Below are 24,811 nucleotides of genomic sequence, written 5' to 3' on the forward strand. Positions count from 1 at the left end.
ACTAGGAGAACAGGGTCTCAGTCTCCTTGCTTTTTCTAAAACAACGTGCTAGAGACACCACAGGCATATGTATCAGTACAGCATTGTTCAGCCTTGCATAGGCACAGAAGCTGTGGCATCCTTGTGCCCGGAAGCAAAGCTGTAGGTACTTAGGTTGACCTCAATTTTTTCCAGGTCATCTCCAGATGACCCCAGAGCTGCCCTCTCGCCTGCCTTGGCAGGCATGTGGCTGGGTGTCAAAGCTGTCCACAGCCAGAATGAGTCCTGGGATCCTGAGGAAAATATGACAAATGTGATCCAAACGGTAAATTGCAAAATAAAATACAATAAAATTAAATTAAAAATTTGAGTATTGCTTTCTGAACAGTCCAAACTAACTATTCATTTGCGTGACGGGGGCAGATATAGCATGAATTTCTGTTCAGCCTTTACCTGGTGTAGGATCCTGGCCAGACGTGGGGAAGCTGCAGGGGATCCTGAGGATGCTGCAAACCACTCTGTGGCTGATAGGGTGGGATGGGATTCCCTCCTGCTGCTCCCTTGCAACTACTTAACTCTGCTATAAAGCAGAGAGCTCCTGTTGCTTGCAAACTTGCATGTATTTAGTCTTTTGTCACTAAAATTCTCCTTGCCATCTACACACTCCTAATCGCTTTAAAATATGGCCGAGCCCTCGGTTGCTGTGATACCCTGTGGCATGGAGGACCCTGTGTTCGTTCTCTGTGGGGTGCAGCTGCTCGCGGGGAACTTTCCCTGCTGCTGTTATCCATCATCCTGCACTAAAATGCAGAGTAACTCAAGTGGCGACAAGTTTCTGCTGGCTCTGAAAGAGAGATGGTGCTGGCAGTGTCCTGCAACTCCTGCGAGGCCTAGCGTCTCCACATAAAGGTTATTAAATGCTGGGAATGGCGGGCGTGCGAGGAGCGGCAGATTCGGGGGGCGGTAAGGACTTTGTCTCCTTGTATTGAAAACCTGAGCAGAGGCGTGATGGGGAGAGGGGCGAGCTGCCCGCTGCTGAGCTATAAAGGCTTCTTTGTGAGGAACAGTCTGGGATAAAGAGAGCTCGGGCTGTCCCCTGCTAACAGGCCGGGGGCTGCTGACGGGCCCCACGGCGACCGCTTTTGTTAGCCCTGGGGCTGCAAAAGGGGGTGGGGGGCCTGAATTTGAATTTCCTTCTTTTTAATTCCCACTACTGGGTTTTCCACGTAAAGCTGCAGTTGGTTCAGCCTAGATTTGGGCCCGAGTGCAGGTCAGTAGGGTTGCAGCAGGCCTTAGGGTGAGCCCGCGTAGATGTGGGTGGGAGGTTGTGAGAAGGGAGGCGATGGTGCTGCAGCTCTCAAATCCACACCTGGATGTGGCTTTTTGCTGCCTGAAGGACAAGAGGAAGAAGCTGTGGGCCGAGCGTTCGTCCCAGCAAAGCAACCTGTTGACGGAAGCACCCCTCTGCCTCTCGACTTGCTCAGCCTGTCCCTGCTGCAGCCCCCCAGCTTCCCACTTCGCCAGCGCTGAGCGCTTTCAAGGACAGCACTTAGTGCTCTCTCTCTAACACTTCGTTTTTCATAGGCAGCCCGAGAGCCACCAGAATGTGCCCTAGCCTGTAGGGCAGGGCAGGACATGTCAGGAGCATCCCCAGGTCTATTTAAAAAGTGATCCCGGGCACTTTTTTTTCAGCGCTGGCGAATATGAATGTACTTTCTGTGAGGAGCGCTCTCCCAGACCTGCACAGGAGAAGGTTTAGCTGGCAGTGCACTGGCGAGGTGCACAGAGAAGAGCCTCCCGTCCTGCCCCGGGGCTGGATGTGATGCGGGTGATCCCAGGGACGCTGGAGGAGCTGCGAGGTGCAGAAGGAGAGGTGTGCCCCAGAGTGCCAGGACTGGGGGTGGGATGCTGTGATCCGGGCAGCAGCCGCAGGGATGCGCTGGCAATAACGTTGCAATATCTTACTTTACAGGATGGTGATTTTATTACCTAATAGGCAGATGAATTTATTTTAAGACAGCCCTGCTTTGACTCACTCATGCTCATACTCTCGTACCCACATGAGACTGGTGTATCCGAGCCATCTGTCCGTCATGCATACACCAGGGTACACGTTTCCATCTTTGTGTTGATTTTGAGGATGAGGGATGGTGCCGTGATGTCCTCATTGTGTTTCTTGGGTTCTCCTTAGGTTGGTGATCAACCCAACTTTGGGCATGCCTTCTGTGCCCGTCTCTTGCTGGCGGTGGATTTGCTCTGCCCCCTGTGTGTGCTGGCATCTTGGGAGCTCCTCACTGGGGTCCCACCAGTGCCTGCAACCCTTACAGCGTTCACTCAGTCTTCTGCCTTTTGCTCCTTCTGGTGCCCCGCACCCAGCCATTGCCACTCTTTCTCTGTTCTTTCCAATCTTCTCTTTCCTATTACAGCTCTCTAGAAGACAGCTAAATCTGGAAGAAAATTTTTCTGAATGAATTTTGTAAGAGCTTCTGTAGGAGATTTTTTTGGGGAGGATTAGTCTTACGGACATTATAAAGCGGGAAATTGTGTTTATATTTATATATATATATTTTTTAAAACAACTGCATCAAGAAAATTAGAAATGTTGGAGAACAGTTTTCCTTTATATGAGAAAGCAGAAGCTCCGCTCCTCTCTCTTTCTCACACCATCTGTGTTTATTAACTCTATTTTAGAAACAAAACATCTCTTACATCTTTCATGCAAGCCAGCCTAACTCAATCCACCTAACCATCAATGCAAGTGAAGGAACAATGCAGAAAAGAAAGACAAAAAGCTTCCTTTTATGCTCTCTTCTATGCTTCAGAGGCCTAAGAGAACTGCCTGAAACTCTTGACAGTTTAGGAGGAGCGCAAGGCAGACATTACATGACTTTATGTAGACATCCTTTGGCCCATCCAACCCAACATCTTGTTTCCAGCAGCAACCATGAGTGAATAGGCAAGAAAGATTGTAGGAATAGCGCAGAATAATGTAATAACTACACTTTTAAGCCTTTTAAACATAATTTATATGTGTTTAGTACCTCTCAGTGAATTTCTCTCCCATTAATTTGCCCTTGAACCAAATTTGACCTCCAGCATCCTTTGGCAAAGGGCTCAGGAGGTGAACTGCCCATTTCATCAAGTTTTCTCCTTTTTACTTGTTTTAAACCTGGTTCCCTCAGTTTCTTTTGATGTTCCTGAGTATCTGGTTCTGCCAACGGCCTTAGCCATGAGGCACCCGTGTTCAGCTAATGGCCATTGAATAACCAGGTAATAATAACTAAATAATAACTGAGTAACTAAGACAAAATGTTGGCTCCCTTCTCCCAGCGTCTTGAGGGAGCACAGCCATAGGTTTTGCTCTACCTGTTGTAACCTGGGTTTTCCCAAGGCCCAGGTACCAGCTCTGTTATGAAAACACATTGTGGGTACTGCTCTGCCAAGGGGTATCAACGTGGGTATCAGCAGTAGCATAATTTCTTTCTTTGGAAGGAAATGCTCCAGGTTCAGATCAGTTAGTTATAAGGGGTGTTTTCTCCAAGTGCTACTCTTCCCAAATTATCTTGAACTTACAAGTCTGTCTTTAGAGAAACTCGAAACCTCCTTAGCTCTGATTTCTCTTATACAGCACCTCTGAAGTCTGAGCTCGTTTCTCCAGCATGTGGCATTGGCAAAGCACACGCATTTCCCACTGCAGTGAGTGCATTATCATGTTGATGTCCAGCAGATAGATAAGCTCTTCACTTGAGAGTACTTATGGATAATTCTTTAGAAGGAAGCTCTTTCTCTTCCTGGGGTTTTCAGACACTACATCTTATTCCATATTTGCTGCCTACAAGCTTCTCATGGTCCAAAGAAAGGTATTTCTAGCAGCAGGGATCACTGAGACAGATAAACAGAAATTCTGAAGGTGTATGAAACACTTTTCCAACCCATGAGTCTCATGGTGCTTCTGTCTGTGTAAGGAGAAAGTGTTGCCCCTTGGGGTTTATAGGACAGGTGCTGGGCAGTGCACGCAACAGGCAAGGACTGGCTGCGTACAGCAAGGAGAGGTGGGTTTGATGCAACCTGTACTGGGAACAGGGTGGCTGGTGGCAGCATCCTGAACGTGCTCCGCACTGTGACACCAGCAGCTGTCCCCTCCCTGGGACACAGCTCACGGCAGGCACAGCAGATCATACATATGCATAGCTGGCTGTGTAGCATCTCTGTGTGGTGCCAGAGGTGGCTGTGGGAGGTAAAGCTGCTTTTTTGCCATCCTCCTCCTCGCCCCCAGGTGAAGATGGATGAACCAGCAGCAGAACGAGCTGGCTCAGCTCTGCCCTGGGCAGGTTTGCTGGAAGAGAAGGCGCCCGCTGATGTTAGGGGTGAGTGACACACCTGTGAGGACTCACGGTGACATCCCCATGCCGTGGCTCTGGGATGGCAGGGAAAACACCCAGGGATGCGGCGGGCTCTCCCCATAGGGTCGCAGAAGCTGGGTACCAGATGTCACCGAGGTGGTGCCATCCCCTCTGCCGCTGCTGGGGGACTGCTTGGGTTCCCCGAGCCTGAGACACTGAAGGAAATACGATGGAGAGTGAGAAACGTTGGGCCCCGTGATGTGGCAGAAGCAAAGAGGTCTGAGAGCTGTGTCTCACCTGACTTTCATCAGGTCTGCATTTATATTTTATTTATACATTTAACAGAAAACATAATTAGTTGTAACATATGCCATAAAACAATGGTAATATAACATAGATCATACATTATGTAGCACGTATTCTCGGAAAAAGTCTGTGTACACAAGCCCACAAGATACCATGCATGGATAGCAAGCTGGAGAGATTGCTCCCCGGTACTAGTCGGAGGGATCTCCCCCAGATCCTGGTAGCAAGTGAGTTTTATGCTTTATTTCACAGTCTTTCTTTCCCTGTAAACAATTTGCTCTGGATGTAAACTGTCGGAGGGTGCTATGACGGGGTGAAGGCTCAGGGCTGTGCACAAGCCATGCCAAGCTTGGCGTGGTGTGGTGGGGCGCTGGGACATGGGGCTACCTGTCACCAGGGCAGGAGGACACGCGTGGCTGTCCTGGGCTGGGCTCCTCCCTGCTCTCAGTTCAGGCATCCCTTCCTAGCACACACAGCGACCTCCAGGGCAGGCACTTGTCCTCTACCTGCTGCTACTCGTGTTTTCCCCATGCTTGACTCAAAACCTATTTGTCCCGAGTGGGAGGAAACCTCCAGACTGAGCACGCAGCCACTCAGCTCTTCTGCGGGCTTAGATCTGCTGTGATGGGTGGACTTTAGGGAAGTCGACTGGAAAATCACAAGTAGATCTATTGCAAAAATTTCTCTCCTAAATTGTATATGAAAACAAATAGCTTAGTGCAACGACCTCCATTAACATGGGGGTTAACACAGGGTTAATATCAATGCAGTGTTATTCTTCTGCAGTTTCCTCTTCTAACTTTCAATCTGCAGTTGATTTTTTTTTTATTTATTGTCAAAACTTGGGAATGTCCCAGAAATACTTCTGGAGTTGCAGTTGGAATAAGGTAGGGTCAGGGGGGCTTGGTATATTACCTTCATTGTTCAGCTGTTGTATTGGTCAGAGCTGGAAAGACGTATTTTGGAAAAGCACAGATCCTGAAGTATGAGCCTCCACCTCTGCAGAACACCTCCTTACCAGGGATCTGTGGAACATGTCACACCTCAGTTTAATAAGTTGAAAACTGACGCTACGATCTTTGGATTTTTAGAACATTTGCTATTGTCTCCACTTTTAAGGCTCAGTCCAAGCCCATCCCAGTCGAAATGATTCCCATCAAAGTGATCTGTGAGCCTGCACAGGTTGCAAGAGCCGCAGATTTCCTTTTTCCACTTGTCCTGTAGCACTAAGGCCATTGATTTCACAAGTGCTTTTGAGGCAGTCCTAGCTTATGCCAGCCTTGCCTTTCCTGGGTCAGCCCTTCCCTTGGCTGGCACAAGTGTCGGTGTGACAAATCAGACCTGACACCAGAACTGGGTTAAAATGAAGCTTGCAAGAGAGAAAAAAAAAAAAAAATGTAAAACAAACGAACAAACAAAAAACTACTTTTATTCATTTTAACCTGGATCATTTCCTCAATCCTCTTCTCCACGTTGTCAGGGGCAAGTAAAAAAGTGACATGAAGGGAGAGTGAAGAGCAAATTATGTGTGAAACGACAGCCTAACCTCTAAATGGATGGAGATGATCAGCCTCAGTCACCTGGCTTCAACATAAACACCCTCCTTAAGCCTTCAAGTATTTCTGCGGTCTTAAATTGCCACTTCTCCTCTCCCTGGAACAGCCTCCAGAAATGAAGAGTGGCGACTGTGGCACAGCACAGGGAGGAGAACGAGAGCAGTGCTGTGACTACCTGCAGGTCGGCTCTCACCTGGGAGCCCAGCCTTGTCCCCCTGCCCCCTCAGGGACGTTTTGTGACTCCTCGCAGCCAGCAGCTTGTGCCAGCTGCAGGGACCAGAGTGGGACCCTGCTTTGCTTGGCAGAGTGAGGGTGTAGGAGATGTGCTGGGCAGCACTGGGACAGGGCCACGGCGTGCACACATCGCTGGAACTGGAACAGTTCCTGCGCTGAGGTGCAGCCCTGGAACGGATGGTTTCCGACTTGCAGCTCCTAGGGACTGGAGGAGAAAGCTTCAGTGCCGCCAACCAGCGCTTGGCTTCATTTATTCCCCTTCTGCATCCTCTGCTTTCTGATTTCTGGTGGGAGAATGACAGTGGCTCAGCAGTGCACGTGTGACAGTGCAGGAACATTTTCATCTTTGGTATCTGATTTTGACATTTTAACTGGAAAAAAGAAAAAAGAAAAAAGAAAAAAAAAAAGAAAAGGAAGTGAAGTGAAGTGCTAGGCTGTCCCTTCCGAAGCGTGATGGCCCAATGGTTCAGACTGATGACAGATTTCTGCTACTAGATACAGATGCCACTGCTGGGAGCTGCTTGTTGTGGGTGCCACCATCTTGAGACCTGGCTTTTGCTCTTTCTGAAAGATACCGCTAGTGAATCCTGCTGCAATTACTGTATGAAATGTGGCTGAAAGTAGAATTCTGCATCTCCAAAAGCAACGTGAATTTGTCAAGGGCTACCATCACTCTCAAAGGGTAAGATGGGGACCAAAGCAGGAAAAAATGAGGGATGTATTACAAGGTATATCTAGGGGTAGGAATTTATCATATGATTAAAAATGGTGTCTTGGATTTTGGAGAGACCTTGCACTTAGTTCTGGAACCTGTATCTTTGCTGCCCTTTTTATTTACAGAACAAGTTGCAAAGAGCAGTTGTTATTTTAAAGACATGCATATTTTTGATCTGAAGTGCTACAGCCCACCAGAGATTTTGATAGTTTTTTTAAAAATGTTGGCTAATTTTGTGTTTTGAGTAGGAAGCTCCAGCTTCACACCACTTCTACACAAGCTCTTGTTCTGCTATCCAGCAGTCCCTGCATGCTAAACTTGTAACCGAGACGTTCCTCCACTAATCTCTATGGCTTTTATTGGGATTTTATTATTGCTCACCTTACTGTGGACTTTGAGAAGAAGAGGGGAATATCTGAATTAGCTCAAAAGGATTTAATCCATAAAACACCACTGGGATGCCGTGATATTTTAAGTGTCCCTACATATCCACCCAGCCCCAGTTTTTGCTTTGCTTGCTAGCAGATGAGTGCAGCAGGAAAGGTAGGGGCAAGGCGAGCTGCCCGCAGCGAGCATCCCCCCTTGGACACCACTGCGCTGTGTCCACCCTTACAGTGAACACGGAGTGCACAGGCAGAAAAAAAAGTCTCCAAAAAGCAGCAGCATTAGCAATGTCTTGCACACTGAAGTAGGTCTTAGAGGAGGCAAAGCAGCAGCGGCAGGAGGTGGTCCCACACTCCCCTTGCCCACCCGTATGCTTTGGCACAAGCTGGGAGGCAGCTGGTGGCTCCAGCATCCCGGCGGGCAAGGACACGCGTGCCTGCACCACCAGCCTGCTCATCCCTCCTCCATCAGGAGCGAGGAGGAGGAGCAGCGCGTGGTATGATCACGGCATCTTTGAAAGAGGCCTCGCACACCGCTGCCAAGCAGAGATCTCTGCTGGATCAGCATGGATTTCGGCCTGAGGACTGTGCCCAGCTGTTGCTGTGGCCGTCGGTGCCACCTCTGCCTGCACAGGTGGGCTGTGTACAACGGGCTGGGGCTGGGCTACCAGAGCGGATGCAAGCGCCGACTCCCTGATGCCCATTTCGGATGACTGTAAGAAAGCAGCCAGGAAGACTTCAGAGACAGTATCTCTGGAGTGGCCAGCCTCCCCTGCCGGCGCCACACATGCATGTTTTCCAAGCACGGAGGAGAATTTGGATATAGTGCAGCCAGTCCTTCAGATGAGATGTGAAAGCAGAGGCCTCCTCCACCAGCATCGCCTGAGGTGCAGCGTGCAGAACCTGTAGCACGTCCTGAACCCCCGATGAAAATAAGCCGACATCCAGCTCGCTGCCTCCTCTTCCGCTAGACAGCTTCTAATGCCCATCCCAAGACTGTACATTGCCGCGGAGAATAGCTGTGACGTTCATCCAGGTCGTAGCTGCCTACCTGTGCCTGTGCGGAGGGTTCGGTGCTCAGCGGTCCCGTCGGAGAGGCAGCGTCCGGCTACTTGGAGCTCGTGTACTTGGTGACAGCCTTGGTGCCCTCTGAGACGGCGTGCTTGGCCAGCTCCCCCGGGAGCAGCAGGCGCACGGCCGTCTGGATCTCCCGCGAGGTGATGGTGGAGCGCTTGTTGTAGTGCGCCAGGCGGGACGCCTCGCCGGCGATGCGCTCGAAGATGTCGTTGACGAAGGAGTTCATGATGCCCATGGCCTTGGAGGAGATGCCGGTGTCGGGGTGGACCTGCTTCAGCACCTTGTAGACGTAGATGGAGTAGCTCTCCTTCCTGCTCTTGTGCCGCTTCTTATCGCCCTTCTTCTGGGTCTTCGTCACGGCTTTCTTGGAGCCCTTTTTGGGGGCAGAAGTGGACTTGGCTGGCTCTGGCATCCTGAGGGCTCTCTCCTCTGGTCCTTAGAGCTGCTTGGAAAGAACAACAACAAAAAAAAAGGTTCGTTTTTATTCTCCTACAGGATAGATAGCTCTACTGAAAGATGGAACAGGCTGAGTCAGTCGCACCTCTGGATCTGAGACAAATGCCCCGTGACCCTGTGCAAGCATTTTTGTACTGCCGCTGAGAACCATGCTGCTTTGTGCACGTTTTTGTGCTGTTTTTTGTTTAAATCCCCATGACACTGGCCTTGTCAACATCACTGAACCCAGACCCAGTTGGCATCCACTTAGTAAATAAGGGTTGGGGGTGGACATATTTCTGAGAGGAACATTCAAGCTCCAGGGAAAACATTAACTGCAGCATGGATTAAGTTAAGTCTTTCTGGAATGTGCTGGAGACACTTGGAAGATCTCACTGCAGCCACCTTTATATGAGAATGCTCAAGAGTGTTTTATACAGTAACTACAAACTCCAATAGCTCCTTCTTTTTTCCACATGTGCACAAAAGCTTACTTTGAGAGTGCCCGTACTTCTATTGGTTTATACCATGCACTACAGTGGAACATAAAAAGAACAGATTTAAGCCAGCTAGCTGCAGTACTGGAATCTCTCAGCATTAACGTTCGCTAGCAAAAATACCACAGAGTAGAAAAGCTTAGAGGAGGTGGCAGGAATCACCCTACAGAGAAGAAGGAATGGGGACAGGAGGAAAAAAATCAAAGTGCTTTAGGGCTACATGTCGATTGAGACAAGTTATGTGGACTGAAATTATTTGGTATTTGGTGCTTTCTGCTTTGGGGGGGGCAGGCCTCCGTTGGTCAGCTGATGCCAGAGATGCCAGATTCTCCCTCTGACTTTTAATTAATTGTGCCACAACTTGCAGGGCCCTGACCTTTAGCTGACTGCTGTTGTCGAGAAGTGCGGCAACAAAAAGTATGTAAAAAGGTCATAAAAGGGATGCCTCCTCTTTACTACACATCTACATGCACTTTGCTATGTGGGCCAAGGGAACAGCTGTGTTGCAGCCTGGTCTATTAATACAAATGGCTTTGTGTTTGAGTGCTCCCTTGGAAGGCAAGTCCCCTCCAGGCTTTGCTGGAGGATCAGCTTCCAGCATCACTCCGGGGCTTGGGCTTTTAATGCTCTGTAGTCTCCTGCCTCCTGCTGAGGCTGTGCCCCCCTCAGAGTTGACCTATGAATTACAGACAGTTGGCTGAGAGAGACGAGAGAAGAAAAAGGAGCTTCAGGGCAGATGGCACCTGAGGAGATCACAGAATGGTTTGGGTTGGAAGGGGCCTCAAAGACCACCCCATTCCAACCCCTCCGCCGTGGGCAGGGACACCTCCCAGGTTGCTCAGATGGGTAGAAGTAAACAGGAGAGAGAAATCTGGGATGTAACATATGGGCTGCACATACAGAGCGTTACAGAGGGACCTAAGCAGTGCCAGCACCAAAGTGATCACTGCATGCTCAGCTCTGCCTCTCCTCCTTGGGAAGGAACGAGATGCCTGGTTTCTCCTCTATCACCCACATCTGCAACCAAAGCCAGACACAGCATTTGGGAAGAAAATGCAATCACATGCAAGCTCTGTTGCAACAAACTCTATAAAAAGCTCCCGGATGCTCCCTGGGGGAGCAGACACCTTCTGCTCTGCAGGCCGAGGCGGATCAATGTGCCCACAAGTCAGTGGGTACCAGCCTCCTCTTTCCAAATCCTGTGAGAAAACTTCATGCCTCCAAGTCCTCAGCAGGTGAGATGCTGCCATCCAGCTGTGGCAAGCAACAGGACCACTGCTGGTGAGTTTATCCTACAAGCGTCCGAGGCTGCACACCAGAGAAGTGCATGTGCCGCCATGAAGGGCCCTGGGGTGGGAAGACAGCCCTCCTGCTGCCCCGTGTCTGCTGGACACTCTGTGCTCAGGACAACCCCCCCAAACACCTCCTCATCTGGAAGCCAGCTTGGGCATCAACATCCTGGCTGGGGAACGACCTGCTGGAGAGGAGCTCTGGGGAGAAGGACCTGGGGGTCTTGGTGGACGACAGGTTGACCACAAGCCAGCAGCGTGCCCTGGTGGCCAAGAGGGCCAATGGGATCCTGGCGTGCATTAAAAGGAGCATGGCCAGCAGGTCAAGGGAGGTGATCCTCCCCCTCTACTCTGTCCTGGTCAGGCCTCACCTGGAGTACTGTGTCCAGTTCTGGGCTCCCCGGCACAAAAAAAGGCAGGGATCTCCTGGAGACAGTCCAGTGGAGGGCCACAAAGATGATACGGGGCCTGGAGCATCTTCCCTATGAAGAAAGGCTGAGAGACCTGGGTCTGTTCAGCCTGGAGAAAAGAAGACTGAGAGGGGATCTCATCAATGTGTATAAATACCTGAGGTGTGGGAGACAGAGGGATTTGGCCAACCTCTTTTCAGTGGTTTGTGGGGACAGGACAAGGGGCAATGGCCACAAGATGGAGCACAGGAAGTTCGGCACCAACATGCGAAAGAACTTCTTCATGGTGAGGGTGACGGAGCACTGGGACAGGCTGCCCAGGGAGGTTGTGGAGTCTCCTTCTCTGGAGATATTCAAGGCTCGTCTGGACGCCTACCTGGGCAGCCTGCTCCAGGGAACCTGCTTTGGCAGGGGGGTTGGACCCGATGATCTCTGGAGGTCCCTTCCAACCCCTACAGTTCTGTGATTCTGTGATCCTCAGCATTGAGTTTTTGCTCAAGTGAGGCAGTTTCTTCCTTGCCATTGATGGGAGTTCTTTTTGAGGCCTAAGAGACCTGTTCAAGTTGCCCTTGCTTCATCTTGCAAAAACAAGTATTCAGTCACTCCAAAAAGGGATATTGGCCTACTAGGCACAAAAGGCCAGGACACAGGAGAACTTGGTGTAACAGGCTGCAAGCACACAACAAACTCTTCACTGCACCAGCATCTCAAACTGCTTGTGCCTAAAGTACACTAATATTTAAAAATATAACACCGGGTAAATGCATATAAATCTCCCTCAAGTCCCTGGAATAATCAACATCCTAACATCAGGTATGAAGAACAAGAAAAAAAAAAACACACACAAAACAAACAGAAAAAAACACAAATGGATTGAAAGCTGTTGGTGCTTTCTTTTAGCCGGCTTTGCTTTATGGGCTTCAGTATCTTTTCCTAGCTTTAGGAAACCTGTATTTGTATTGTATGTGGTTATTGCATCTGGCAACCATAAACCAACCTATTTTGCTGACTCTCTTTGAAGTTAAAAGAAAATCAGTTTCAGAAAATCAGAAAGAGGACGGGGATGGGCAGGTTGTGAGAGCAGCTCTCCTTCGGGTGAACTCACGCCGTGACAAAGCTCATGGCCAAGTCAGCTGAGCTGGGCTGAAAGACCTTGACAGAGCCCACGCCTAGGGACACACAGGATGTTCAGGGAAAAGGGGACTCTGGGACTCGGCACAGCAAAATGCGCAGTTTGAGAATACAGATAAACAGTTATCACCAACATCTCCGAAATGCCCACCTGGAAGGAACCTCAGGAGCTCTGCACTTTGCTCTGAGGACTTGGGGTACGCAGCCGTGCCCTCCTAGATCAGTTTCTAACCTTTTCTTTAAACCCTCCAAAGACATCATTTTCACCAACCTATTTGCTTGACTCTGCCGCCCTTCTTAATTCTTTCAGGGTGTTTTTCCCAGTGGAGGGATTTGCAAGGGTAAGTTCTGGATTGCCCCAAAAGTACAGGATGTGTCTTAAAACTCTGCTGCCTGCCCACTCAGTCACTGCATTTTCTTCCTGTGGTGACAGGTGACACCAAAATTTGTCTTCCTTTCTTCCTCTACTTGGGAAGGAGCACCGGGAAAATAAATCCCCTACTGTTCTGGTTTGCAGACTTGAAGATAAGTCTTTTCAATGGAAAGGCATTTTTCCAAGACAAGAAATAATTGCGCACTTGCTTCTTTTTCTCCTGAGCTAATTCCCTGGCTGACAAACACTGCAACTGAAAAATGGAAACGACTGCTTCTTATGCTTTTTAAAAAGGATGTGCTTCTAAAATACATATCAATTGTTAAGCAGGCTGCAATGCAACTTCTAAAGAAGGAATGCAGCACATAAAAGGCACGGGGGTGACTTCATTTGTCTCCAGAAAAGGTTACACTTAGAGGACAGCTCTGCCTGTTCGGCTTGCTGGAGCCCTTGGGTTGCGCAGCCAGGAGCTCGCTCCTCTCCCATTTATGGCTGCAACGAGAGGAGCAAGGATGCTGAAGTTCAGCGATTAGCACAAAAGCTTCAATGTCATTGCTTCTCTGCACCTAATTCTTTGCAGCATACAGCTTAACAGCTAAATAATCCCTTCTTTGGGAACTGGCTGCCTGCCTTCCAGTCTGTTTGGACAGTGCCTAGCACAAAGGGCCTGACTGGGGTTGCAAGGTGCCAAATAACTCATGTCAGCAACGGCCCACGGTGTCACCGATGGTTCTGTCAACAGGCGAAGGTGCCCCACAGACAGGTGCTGCTCTGGTATAAAGGTGGAATTAGTGGGATTATTCCCAAGGTGTCCGTAAGGATAGTTTGTTGAGGGAAAACTGGCCTACCTTAAAAAACAAAACAAACAAACAAACAAACAAACAAAAAAGAAAACAGTTGCATTTCTTCTAGCAGCAGCTGACCCTGCTCTAGCTGGACCAGATGATCTTCAGCAGTGCCTCCAGCCTCAGCCATTCGTTCTGTGGCTGCTGGAAACTGAAGTACCTTTCATCTAGAAGAGGCTTTATGAGCTCTGTTCCCCAGACGGACATCTCCCATGGGATACTGCAGCTCGAGACGCCTACAAGCACCCCTAACGAGGGGTGACGATGCTGGTCTCCAGGTCCAGGCCACCCGGGTCCCTTGGGACACAGGGTATGGCCATGCAAGAGCAGGCACTTGGGAGGATCAAAGTGAGATTTTCTCAGGCTTTTGAGGAAAGTCTTCGGGCACATTTTTCCTTTCCAGCTGCTTTTAATGCTGTGAGGCAAACAGTTATCAGTGCTGGCTTTTTTTTTTTTTCGCTTCCTCAGAAAAACAACAAAAAAACAACAAAAAAAAAACCAACAAAATCGACCACAGCATTTCTTCCAGCCAGTCCCAAGCTGTAAGCAGCAGCCCGCCTGCTGCTAGAAACCAGATCAGCAAGGGATGGCAGATACATCTTCCTTTCAGTTGACACCCCTTTCCTCAGCATCATTAAAAGCAAAATGAGCTGAAAACATATTCAAAGATACAAATCACTGCAGTTTCTCGGATCTAAAATGGAAGAGTCCTGCTGAGAAATCCCATGTGAAGCCTGATGCTGTCTCTGTTTTCCCTAGGCCTAATATATTAATAGCTAGACAGCCAGAGAAGCTCCTTCAGCATTTAATTTTTTTTTTTTGCTATTTTTGGGCTTGCTGCTGAGTCTGGAAAACCTGCGCAGGGATGACAAGGACCGTTGTATGCCCTTTGGGAACTCTCTTCATGCAGAGGTAGAAATGGCACTGGGATTTTCCTTTCTTTTTTCCTCTTAAAAGCTGTCCTCGCAGTGCTGAGCTCTGTGACATCCGCTGTAAATCCCCGTGCCCACTGCACTGCTCCCTTGTTGTATCTTACTAATCAGCCGTAAAGGTTACAATTCTATAATTGGCACTTTGTTCTTAGGATGTTTTGCTGAAAAAAAAAATAAACATACGTAGGAAAAAACAAGCTCTCATCTTTCTGACATCCAATATTCTTCTGATATTTGCTGGTCTTCTGATGGTCTATTTTAATCCTGGTGAGAATAAATGACAGCCAGTGGGATCTTGCTCTTCACTCTGCACCTTACGTATGAAAGTTTTGCTAGTTCTGTCCACTTATCATCCCTTTCCTCAGTTTCTCCTGTGATACAAAATAAAGAAAACCTGGTTTTGATCCTACAGGTCTAGAAACCTACAGTGAAATTTGCTGCTGCTGTTTGTTTTACTCTCGAACACAAGGAAGGGCAACAAATTACAGAATGTTTCTGCAGAAAATAGGAGGCTTTGTAACGGCTTCATCTGCTCAGAAATGCTTGCAAAAGCACAGACAGAAAATCTGTTAAATACAGTTTACAAATTACCAGATGTCAGCAAACGACTGGTGCTGGAACAGCGCAATTCTGCAAACCCTCCTCCTTTTACATCGCATGGCATCCACCTCAGCTATTAAACGAGAACTCCCTGATCCAACAGGTGCCATTAAGTAGTAATGAGAGAAAAATATCTGAGAAACTGAGAAATGAGGCAGCTATTTTACGGTTGTTTGGTCGCAAGCCTTGCCTAGGTAGGAAAGCAGATCAGGAGCGCGATGAGTCAGTGAGCCACCGGTGGTGCTTCCTCGGGTGCAGAAGCTGCTAGTCATCTTTTGGACGGGAAAGGATTTTTCTCCTGGCGTGTTGTCTAGCATGTGACGATGAGGTAGCATTTGCTTTCGTCTGAAGTAATGAGCAAAGTAGTTTTCTAGGATAAGGTAAACTAATCTGAAACGGCTGATTTCTTATATAGGTGGAGGGGCAGAGGTCGGTGTCAGGACGCCAGGTAATCCCGTATCAGTAATAATGCCCAATCCCACATACTCTGCTGCATTTTAGTTGATTGTTCCTGTAAGGTTATCATTTAAAAGGCTAAATTTTAACTTTGGAGACACACACGCAATTATTCTACTGAAGACATTCATGCTTACCATGAAAATACATTCAAACAGAAGACGCCCCTGCCCTTTAATATCCAAAGCAAGGCTCCAACTCACTGCCAGACACAGGCACCACGTGCTCGAAGTGACCTACAGCTTTAGAAGAAATACAGGCAGAACGGAGCATGGAGATACACGAGCATCCTAACTGACTGCTCCTCATCACTGCTTGTGGCAACACATTATTTGGGATTTCGGTCCCAGATACTCCTTCTAGTAGTCTTTACTTTGCTGTTCTTTGCAGGCATTTCTGGTTACAATTCTAGAAAACGTATTTCTGAACACCAGCAAGAGCTGTAATTTCTTGTGCTACCTCTACCAAAGATGCAAGTACTTCCCAGGGTTGTGGGAGCATTAATCAGAGATGCTTATGCACAAAGGAAGGAGCAGGACCATAGATCAGAGCTATCTGCAAGGAACATACACCGCGTTTTTAAAGAAAAGAAAATGTTATTCATGAGCCCAACAGAGACACAGTACTGCAAGGGGAATGACTGTCAGAAGGCTAAACATTGCTGGTTTTTTTCTCTGATTAGATGCCTGGGGTCAGTGGGGGTTTAACCTGGGTCTGAAGCCACAAGTACGATGTTTAGAGATGCTCAGCACCAACAGCCAATGTGGATTTCCTCTGGAATCCAGGAGGTTCAGTGCTTACAGAAATCAGTCTCCGTGTTTTATCAGGCTTTTGTTACTGCAAATAAATACCTGAGTATATAAAAAAGCTACTTAACATGACTTTTATCAGCTCTTCATAGGCTCTCTTGTTAGCTACCTCCTTCAGAATCTCTCTGATCTACACACTTGACTTCTAGGACCTAAGGAAAGAGAGTATATCCAGCACTGAAATCTGCTACAATTGCACTCCAGCCAGCTTTCCCACAAAGAGTGCCACAGTTTAAGAGATGTACATTATCACAGCCATCCTCCGTACCCTCAGTACTAAAACTGCCCAACAGAGAACACAACCAGGCTCGCTCTCATCCTGGGGGCTTATCAGCAAGTCAAAGCCTTAACGCAACATAAACTTCAACACAAGCTTCCTCTCAAGTTCCACAGATTTGCTTCTTTTGCCACAAATCCCTTCCTTAAGCAGCGGCCTTCTATTCCCTTTACATCCCACTCTGACTTATCTGGACCTGCCCCTGTGTCTCGGCGCAGGGGTTAGCTGCTGTCATCCGAGCAACGCAGCAAAATTGCTCCGAGCACACAAGGGTCGGAGCCTGCAAACCCCAAACATGCAGATGATCTCAACCTGAACTAGAGCAATCCTGCTTTGCAGGAGAAGAAAGCAAGGCATTGCATCAGCTCAGCTACCCGACAGCATCACCGGCTGTACAAATCTGGTGATTTGCCACGTGCAGATGATTGGAAATGGTGTAAAACAAAATTCAGAGGTGACTGGGTTCTGTAATGCTATCCACCTGTTACATGTCAGGAAGGTTACTTGCTCCATGATACCCTATCCTACTGAAAATGAGAACTGTAGATAAAAAAAAAAGGCTCTGTGCCTTATAAAAAAGGAAAATTGCTTGATTTTTGACCATGATCACATTTTTCTGGAAAATCAGAAGACCATATACTCACCAAGATTCCTGTATCTAAATAACTCCTTCTACAGTGGAACCATGGTCTCTAAAGGAGCTATAGTAATAAGTCTTAAAAATAGTTTACTTAAAGGCAGTTCTTATAACTTTTATGGAGTAATGGAGAATTACCAAAATTTGAGACTATTTTCATTGGTGCTGAAAATGGCATCCATTAAAAATGTGCTAACTTAGCACATTTGGCCAAAAATATGAAAAGTGACAGCCCATCACCTGCCGGCCATAAGGGGAGCGTGGGTGGTAGAGAGAGAATAAGAAAGCCCAGGAGATGAGAGCTGCTTCTGAGTTGAGACAGGAGCTATGTGGGAACCGACGCAGACGTATGCGGCACCTCTTCCTCCCACAAGCCCCGTTCCTGGGTTTTAGGAGGTTTCTGTGACCTTCTCTATCTGCTACAGATTTGCATAGCAAAAAGAAACGAGAGCAGGGATCAAACCCCAAAATGTTTACTGTGGCCAAACCACACTGATTGGGGATAATACGTGTGGATATAAAACCATGGGGAAGTGGATAGCTACGTTCTCAGATTAAACTGAAGACCAGACCAAGGCGATGAGGGTTTTAAGAGCGATGTGATGGGTGCATCACAACACCAAGCCCCTTTGGCATGGCTGAAAGAAGCCTAGCAAAAATGTTAACAGCCTTTCTGCCCTGTATGTAGGTCTATGCTCCATGGAACTGGGCAGTGAGCATCACAAACTCTCCCCCACGTGCAGAGACAGAGCCAAGCGAGGGCATGACATGTGCAGATGTAATCAATCATGACCCACATTCTTTCTAAACGAGAGTCTCCAAGTTCAATGATAGTCCTCCGGTTCAGCGCCCGCGCCTCCACACGTCAGCAAGCCCTGAAAATACTTAAAAAAATAAATTATTGGAAAGCGTGCAATTAATGAAAAAGCCAGGAGTATGCGCAAGCTGCTTCATCACTGCTGTAAAGCAGAGGTGCCCAGCAATGCAGCGTGGAAATGCAGGATTCGTGGGTTGAATCTGTAAAGCAAACAGGTACGTACGCTCACAGGGACTGCATGACACGCCACAAGCCGAAAGCGTCAGATTTCATTGTAAGAGAGTATTCAAAATGCTGTAATGTCTGTCTGTAATGTGTATATTAATAATAAATTCGGCACAATTATAGCAGTTTTACTGTAAAATGAAGACGTGTGCCTGTCATCGGCGCCTGCAGGGAAACAAAGATCAGCGTCCTTCCCCAGACCTCGCGTCACGCAGCAAGAGAATCAGGAATACCAGCCAGGGCTGCCGACACCTTGCTCTGCTGCAGCCAGCAGCTCACATTGCCACAGCCGGGAGTCATCCAAGTGCTAGAGGTCATCTTCTAGGCACAGCAGCAGGGGAAGGCGAGCCTCTTCTAGGGCAGGGGACGAGGAAAGCGCGGCCCGTGAAGTGCAGCAGAGCACCACTGGGAGGGGAGCTGCCTGCTCTGCAGAGACGGAGCAGGGGGAAGGCTAAGGATGCAAGAATTATTTAAGGCGAAGGCAAACTCCGCCAGAAGAACTGACAATGAATCGCGTTAAAATGGTCACAAATAGATTCGCACGGGAGATGGGAAGTAGGATCCTCCACAGAAGTGGAGGGGAGAGAGAAGAGGGCAGAGATGAAGAAACCTGTATCTTCCATAAAGACTAAATCTGATAATTTTTTTTTTTTTAAATATTTCTAGGATATGGCTCTGGCAATGGCAAGTACCTGCTCTGCATTAACCAGACGATCCCCTTCTGTTCCATATTGCTGTGCTACTGAAGAACTGTTATTAAAAGGTAAAGAGGCCCTTCACATTACATTTCTCCTTATTATTTTCTTTATCGTTCCTTCCTTCCTTCTCTCACACCCATTTTAAGTGCCAGGAGCTTCAAAGCCCCAGGAGGTTTGCAGCCACTCGGTCCCATTCAACACGTGGCATTTGTACAGGGACTAACACCCTACTTTGACTTTTGAACAGCCATGGGGCTGAAAAACTTGTAGTTCCCCAGAAACATTGGAAAAACTGTGTCTCAGGCCAGGTTAGCTCTCGCCCAAATTCCACACCGTACAACCTGCCTGTGAATAGTGTTTTAATGGCGTTTTAATTCTGCCCTAACGTAGTGGTCAGTATTATCAAGTAGAGTCAGCGTGCTAGTCACTACAAGCTGGAAAAGGTGAACTTCTCCCAAAGAGATCAAAGCATAATTAGGGATATATCAGTATTTGTGTCAGGAAAGAGTGCAAAGAGCTCCCTGCTGAAGGCTCAGCAGCAACCACCAGAGCAGCAGTGAAGAAAACGGGCTGGTGGACAAAGTGATTGCCCCAGATGCGAGCGGTCCTGGCTGGTAAGCAGCAATTAACAACTCAGCAAAGACTTGCTTTTCAAAACACAAAAGGGCTTTCAAAGGCAGCAGGTTTAAAATGTCACATTATCTGTACCATACTGTTATTTTTAACCAGCCCTGGTTCCATCCTCCTACGCTCGTTTTCTTCCTGAGGCTTCCACACCTTTAGTTTCCCCACTGCTGTGGTTTCCCAAGCTGATTCTTCCTCCAGCAAACAGCTCACCCTTTGCTCTTCCTCCTCGCCGCTGGTGCCTCTCCCAGCACTCACCCCACAGAGCTCATTAATGCCTCTGTTTTGAGAACTACGTCTTTATGGGGGACTCCTGAGCCCTTGAGTTCTGCCCCAGTTTTTAACCAGGCACAATCAATAAGAAAAATGATCAGAGCTGGGCTGAGGACCCACCCTGCATGAGAGGATGGAAGAGGGGAATTAATTTTGGTGTAGAAGAGAGGTGTGGAGGACAGGAAAGGGGAGCCAGCTGCAGCGTTCCTATCTTCAGGACACAGCTTCTGTATCTGCAGTGCATTTTAAGCCCTACACACATCAAGAATGGAAATAGCCTGTGTTTATATTGGGGTGGTCAGATGGCTCAATGCTGATGGGATGCTCTCCTGTTGCCTACCCCAGGACGCTCACTGCCTCCTGTCTTGCAGCACCCCACTTGATGCCCGATCATTTTCCAGGTTCCACAGAGGACAAGGTGCCACTTCTCCCTCTCTGCTGATATTTTAGCAACATCCTTACCCTTCCTTCATCCACGTTTGTTAATTGTTCACTTCTTTTGGTATTCCTGTTCCTTGATGCTGCCTGACCTTGTGGCACACGAACAAGGAGACTCTTTTTGTCTCCTTGCTTTTTCTGGCCCTTCCTCACACTGAGATTTTTCTTAAAGCATTGAAATCCAGAGTGGTCCCAACTGTTCCTTCTTCTCTGGCCTTCCTGTATCTCATTTCAGCAACTTCTTTTGCAAAAACATCACACACTTTTCTGCTCAAGCGTCCTCTCACCTTCTAGGCTAATTCACGTCCTCTTTGTAATGCTAACCAATCGTGCTGAAGGTGCATTTTCAGTTCTCCCTCCCCTTTCTTCCATTGCCTCCCGCACAGACTGTATTCATTGTACTGCCATCTTTGCATCTTGTTCTCGTTGCTATCTATATGCCTTCTTTCCTGCAGCATTGTCTGCCTGGAAAAGATCAGCCTACTACTTATAATTGCTTTCCTCACAAGTGAGAGGGCTATATAGGTTGTACAAATGGGTTATATGGAAAGATTTTGTGCCCAAAAGCACGTCCATTTTTCCAACTCTGGCGGTTGATCTAATACAAACATCACCTTTGTTCTCAAAACAAAAATCCTTAATCATCATGGCTACAACACCACAGCTTCTTCCTCCTGCAGGGATTACCTTGGGGAAGGACCTCCCCTTCCACTGACACATCTCAACTCTCCACATCTCATATCAGAGTCAAGTCCTCTGCAAGTGGAAGCTCTCTCTTCCCTGATCCCGGAGTAAACCCAATAAACTGCCATTTTAAACACTTAGCACACAAAAACTTACTGCAGTGGACCACCAATCTATTCTCACTGAATTCAGAAAAACAAAAACAAGCAAAAAAAACCACCACAACTATTCTACAAGAAGTTTTCAGGATGGTTCAAAAGATAAATGATCACCCCCAACAGCTCGTATCTTCAGGAGGGTCGGTGCAATAATATGACAAGAGTGGTGATTAACTCTCACCACAAAGGAAAACGTTGAGATGAGGTAGGTGGCACATAAAATCCCCCGCTCTCTTTATGAGTCAGGTAAGCTGCCAGAAGGCGGAGGTGGGATCCGTGGGATGGAGCTGTGTTCGTTCCAGCCAGTTAGTGTTATGCTCTTTGAAAGAGAAAAAAAAATAGTTTAATTAATAAATCAGATTTTCCAAAATTAAGAGTCCTATTTCAATAGCAAAATGTAACAGTTGCCCTTGATCCCCAGGATGCTGTCTGCAGTGAAAACCAAGGAGAAATATTATTAAACAACTCCACCCCCCCACCACCTGAGGTTAAAATAGCATTTTTGGGTAATGCATCTATTCTTCTGTCTTCCATCCAACGCCTATGATCCTGCAGTCACATTTCCCTCCTCTCTCCCTGGCTCCAGAAAAAAGGGAAGCTGGCGAGCCAAGATCCCAGTCTCACCACCCCACACAGAGCCCTTTTCGGGGGCAGAGCTCAGCCTTGATGAGGAAAAAAGCACTTCCCTCTCATAACAGCTGCACAAAAGTGGCTTAATAAAGGTATAAAACGGGACAATTGGGGAAAAAAAAAAGAAAGAAAAACATCTTTTGGTCTTATTTTGGGTCAGTCCAGGTTTCAAAGAATAATTTAAATTGAGAGCAGAGTCCCTTATTTAATATTATGGATTTTTCATTACTGAAACCAGATTTAGAAATGCAAAGAAAATTCCATTATTCCTTGGGCTCCTGCTTACAGCTCAGCCCGAACAAGCTGCCTTCCCAAGTTCACTCCTGAATTCAGGCACATTTCCCACGTAGTTAATTCTTCCGTCTACCTGATAATGCGTATTTGAGGAAGGGCAAAGAGCAGAGTGTTTCAGCCCTGTGAAAGAGATGCAATAGGCTCGGATATCGGCATGAGTCATTCCTTTGTTTCAGCTGGAGAAGGGAAGATCTGGAGTGGAGTACACATACGTGTCTGTAGGCATATATATATGTAAATGGAAGTTCGGAGAAGGGATGGAGAGGGACAGTGAACAAAGGAACAGCGAGGGGGAAAAAATGTTAAGAGGAGGACAAAGCAAGGACTGAAGAGAGATTTCAGAAAGGAGAGAGTAAGACAGGGAACAGAAAACAGGCCAGAGGAGGAAAAAAAAAAGATGGGAGGGGAGGATGCATGAAATGGGACAAAAAGGAGAGAAAAGGCATGGGTGGACAAAAAGCAAAGAGAAAGGGGAAGATACAGTGACCAGCAGGTTGTTTGGCAAGACAGAAATACTGAATGATAAATAAGACATACAGAAGAGAGACATGGAGGGGCACAGTAAGACAGGCCTGGTACAGCTGAGATGTGAAATGAGCAGCTGGAGGAAAAAAGACCGCCCAGAAGAGCACTTCTGGAGCCTCAGGGAAGAGGTGAGGCTCCCCCAGCGAGGGACAAAGTCACTCCCTGGGAAGTGAAAGGCTAAAACCAAGGAGAGTAACAATGAAGCCCTGGAGAAGACGAACGATACCATGCTGCTGGGTTGTCGCCTTTTGCCTAAGATAGGAACCACGAAGGTTACTGAAATTCCCATTTAAATCTCACATTTGAAACTTTAAGAAATGTATTTCTTCCCCTACAATCCTTCTTCCATCCCTATGTTGGATTAAATTAATTAACGTACACCCTGCAGTTACACCTCCCTGTCGGGGAATAAAACCCTAGACACCATTAAGCCCGAAGCAGACCTTGCTCTCTGGCTCCCTTTGCGTCTAGAGGCTTCGGTAGAAATATTCCAGTAGACAAATCTAGATTTCCTGCAGCTCCAAAATCACCATGAAGGAGTTGGGTATCATTAGCAGCTTAAGGAAAGAAATACCAAGCTAAGACGGGTGCACGCTCAGGGAAAAGGCTTGTTTTGCTTTCATAATTGGCAAATCTTGCCAGTACAAAGGGAAAAATTGCTGCTGGTAACCAAACCGTCACTCCTTTGCACCACAAATAATAGGAACACAAGAGGAGGGTGTGGGAAGCACATTCCTATTATCAAATTCCTTCTGTGATTAGCATGTGTTCAGGGTAATCAGAACCTCACTGGGAAAAGAGCACGCTATAACAAAAACACTGTGCAGGCTATAGAGTAAAACCCCGGGAAGATCAAACAGTGCTCCCAGGGCAGCAGCAGCCTGAGAAACCAGAGCTTTATTAGTAGTAACAGAAGCAACATATGGGGATGAATGAAACCATGTTTGTAAATGCGATAGGCAATTGCACACTCGTGGCGTTCGCTTTTTCACGATCTGACTCAGCCTCCACACGGATCCACTCCCCCGTCCTCCGATTCATAAATTCTCGATCTCGGGAAAAGTTACAGAGGCATCACACGAGCAAAGGGCACGAGATGACGTGAGACGGGAGAATGGCGGTCAGCGCGGCACGCCGCCAGCACCCTGCACACAGGAAAACCCGCAGTGCAAATGGCACGGAGCTCTCGCCCCTTCCCTGCTGGCGGGGGGCACTGCACAGGACACGGGGGCTCGGTCCCTTCTGTTAGAGGCATGCGATGAGGCAGAGACAAATCCCTCACAAAACTGTGTGATGCTGCAAGGCGACTGCTCCGCTCCATGTCCCCTGCGTCTTGGGAAGCGGGAGACGGGACGTGTGAGGGATGGTCAATGAAAAGGGCTTCTCGCAGCGGAGGCTCCTCGCGTCTCTTAGCGGTGAAAGACAGCGGGGCTGGCGAGAAGGCGCCAGTGATGCAGAAGTGCTGTATGCTGAGCAGAGCTGGACACCCAGCAGTGGTGTGTACACCCAGCGGTGATACACACCCAGGGGAGCTGTACCCCCAGGGGAGCTGTACCCCCAGGGGAGCTGTACACCCAGGAGAGCTGTACACCTAGCAGGGCTGTACCCCAGCAGGGCTGTACCCCAGCAGGGCTGTACCCCAGCAGGGCTGTACCCCCAACACTGATGCACACCCTTCAGGGCTGTACCCCCTCAGCGTCTCCTCCACAGCTCGCGGCCATGCCCCCGCAGCATCTCCCCGCGGGCCTGCTCTGCGGGGCGGGTGCTCCGAGGCCAGCCCAGCCCGCGGGGCCGTGCCCCGCCCGCCGCCCGCCGCCCGCCGCCCGCCCCAGCTCCGCACCCAGCCGCGACCACGCCGGCCCGGAGCACCTTGCCTGCCGGCCGTCTGCGCTCCTCCGCAACGCCAGCTCCGGGGGGGGGGGGGCTCCGGGGCCGAGCCGGGCCGAGCCGGGCCGAGCCGAGCCGGGCCTCCGGCAGCCAGCCGGCCGGCCTCGGCGGTGGTGGTGGCTGCGGCCGGGGCCGGCTCTGCGGCGGTGCCGGTGCTGCGGGCCGGGCCCGGGCTCGGGCTCGCCGCCCCTGCGGCCGCCCCTGGGCCGGGCTGAGCGCCCCGCCCGCCCCCGCCTCCTCTGCGGGCTCCCGCCGCGGCCCCGGCGAGCGGCGG

General features: G+C 48.7%; 1 protein-coding gene across 3 annotated transcripts; it reads right to left on the reverse strand.

The window, feature by feature from the left end:
* Positions 1–4,609: 4,609 nt before the first annotated feature.
* Positions 4,610–24,794, reverse strand: LOC106042035 (histone H2B 5-like). 3 transcript variants are annotated; one of them, XR_010828481.1, is made up of 3 exons: positions 24,520–24,794; positions 8,568–9,035; positions 4,610–6,789 (listed from the first exon to the last, which is right to left on the reverse strand). XR_010828481.1 is itself a non-coding variant. In XM_066990071.1 (2 exons), the coding sequence occupies exon 2, from the start codon at positions 9,003–9,005 to the stop codon at positions 8,625–8,627; it is 381 nt and encodes a 126-aa protein (XP_066846172.1). In that variant the 5' UTR covers positions 9,006–9,035; positions 24,520–24,791; the 3' UTR covers positions 4,610–8,624. The 3 variants fall into 3 exon arrangements, 2 of the variants coding, with proteins under 2 accessions (XP_066846172.1, XP_047924523.1); XM_066990071.1 differs by having other exon boundaries at positions 4,610–9,035; positions 24,520–24,791; XM_048068566.2 differs by lacking the exon at positions 24,520–24,794 and adding an exon at positions 21,383–24,443 and having other exon boundaries at positions 4,610–9,035.
* Positions 24,795–24,811: the final 17 nt, after the last annotated feature.

Source organism: Anser cygnoides, chromosome 1, assembly GCF_040182565.1.
Source record: "Anser cygnoides isolate HZ-2024a breed goose chromosome 1, Taihu_goose_T2T_genome, whole genome shotgun sequence".
Lineage (NCBI taxonomy): Eukaryota > Metazoa > Chordata > Aves > Anseriformes > Anatidae > Anser > Anser cygnoides.

What these genes read in the sequence shown, in the direction of transcription:
- LOC106042035 (XM_066990071.1), bottom strand. Translation starts at nt 9,005, where the DNA reads ATGCCAGAGCCAGCCAAGTCCACTTCTGCCCCCAAAAAGGGCTCCAAG.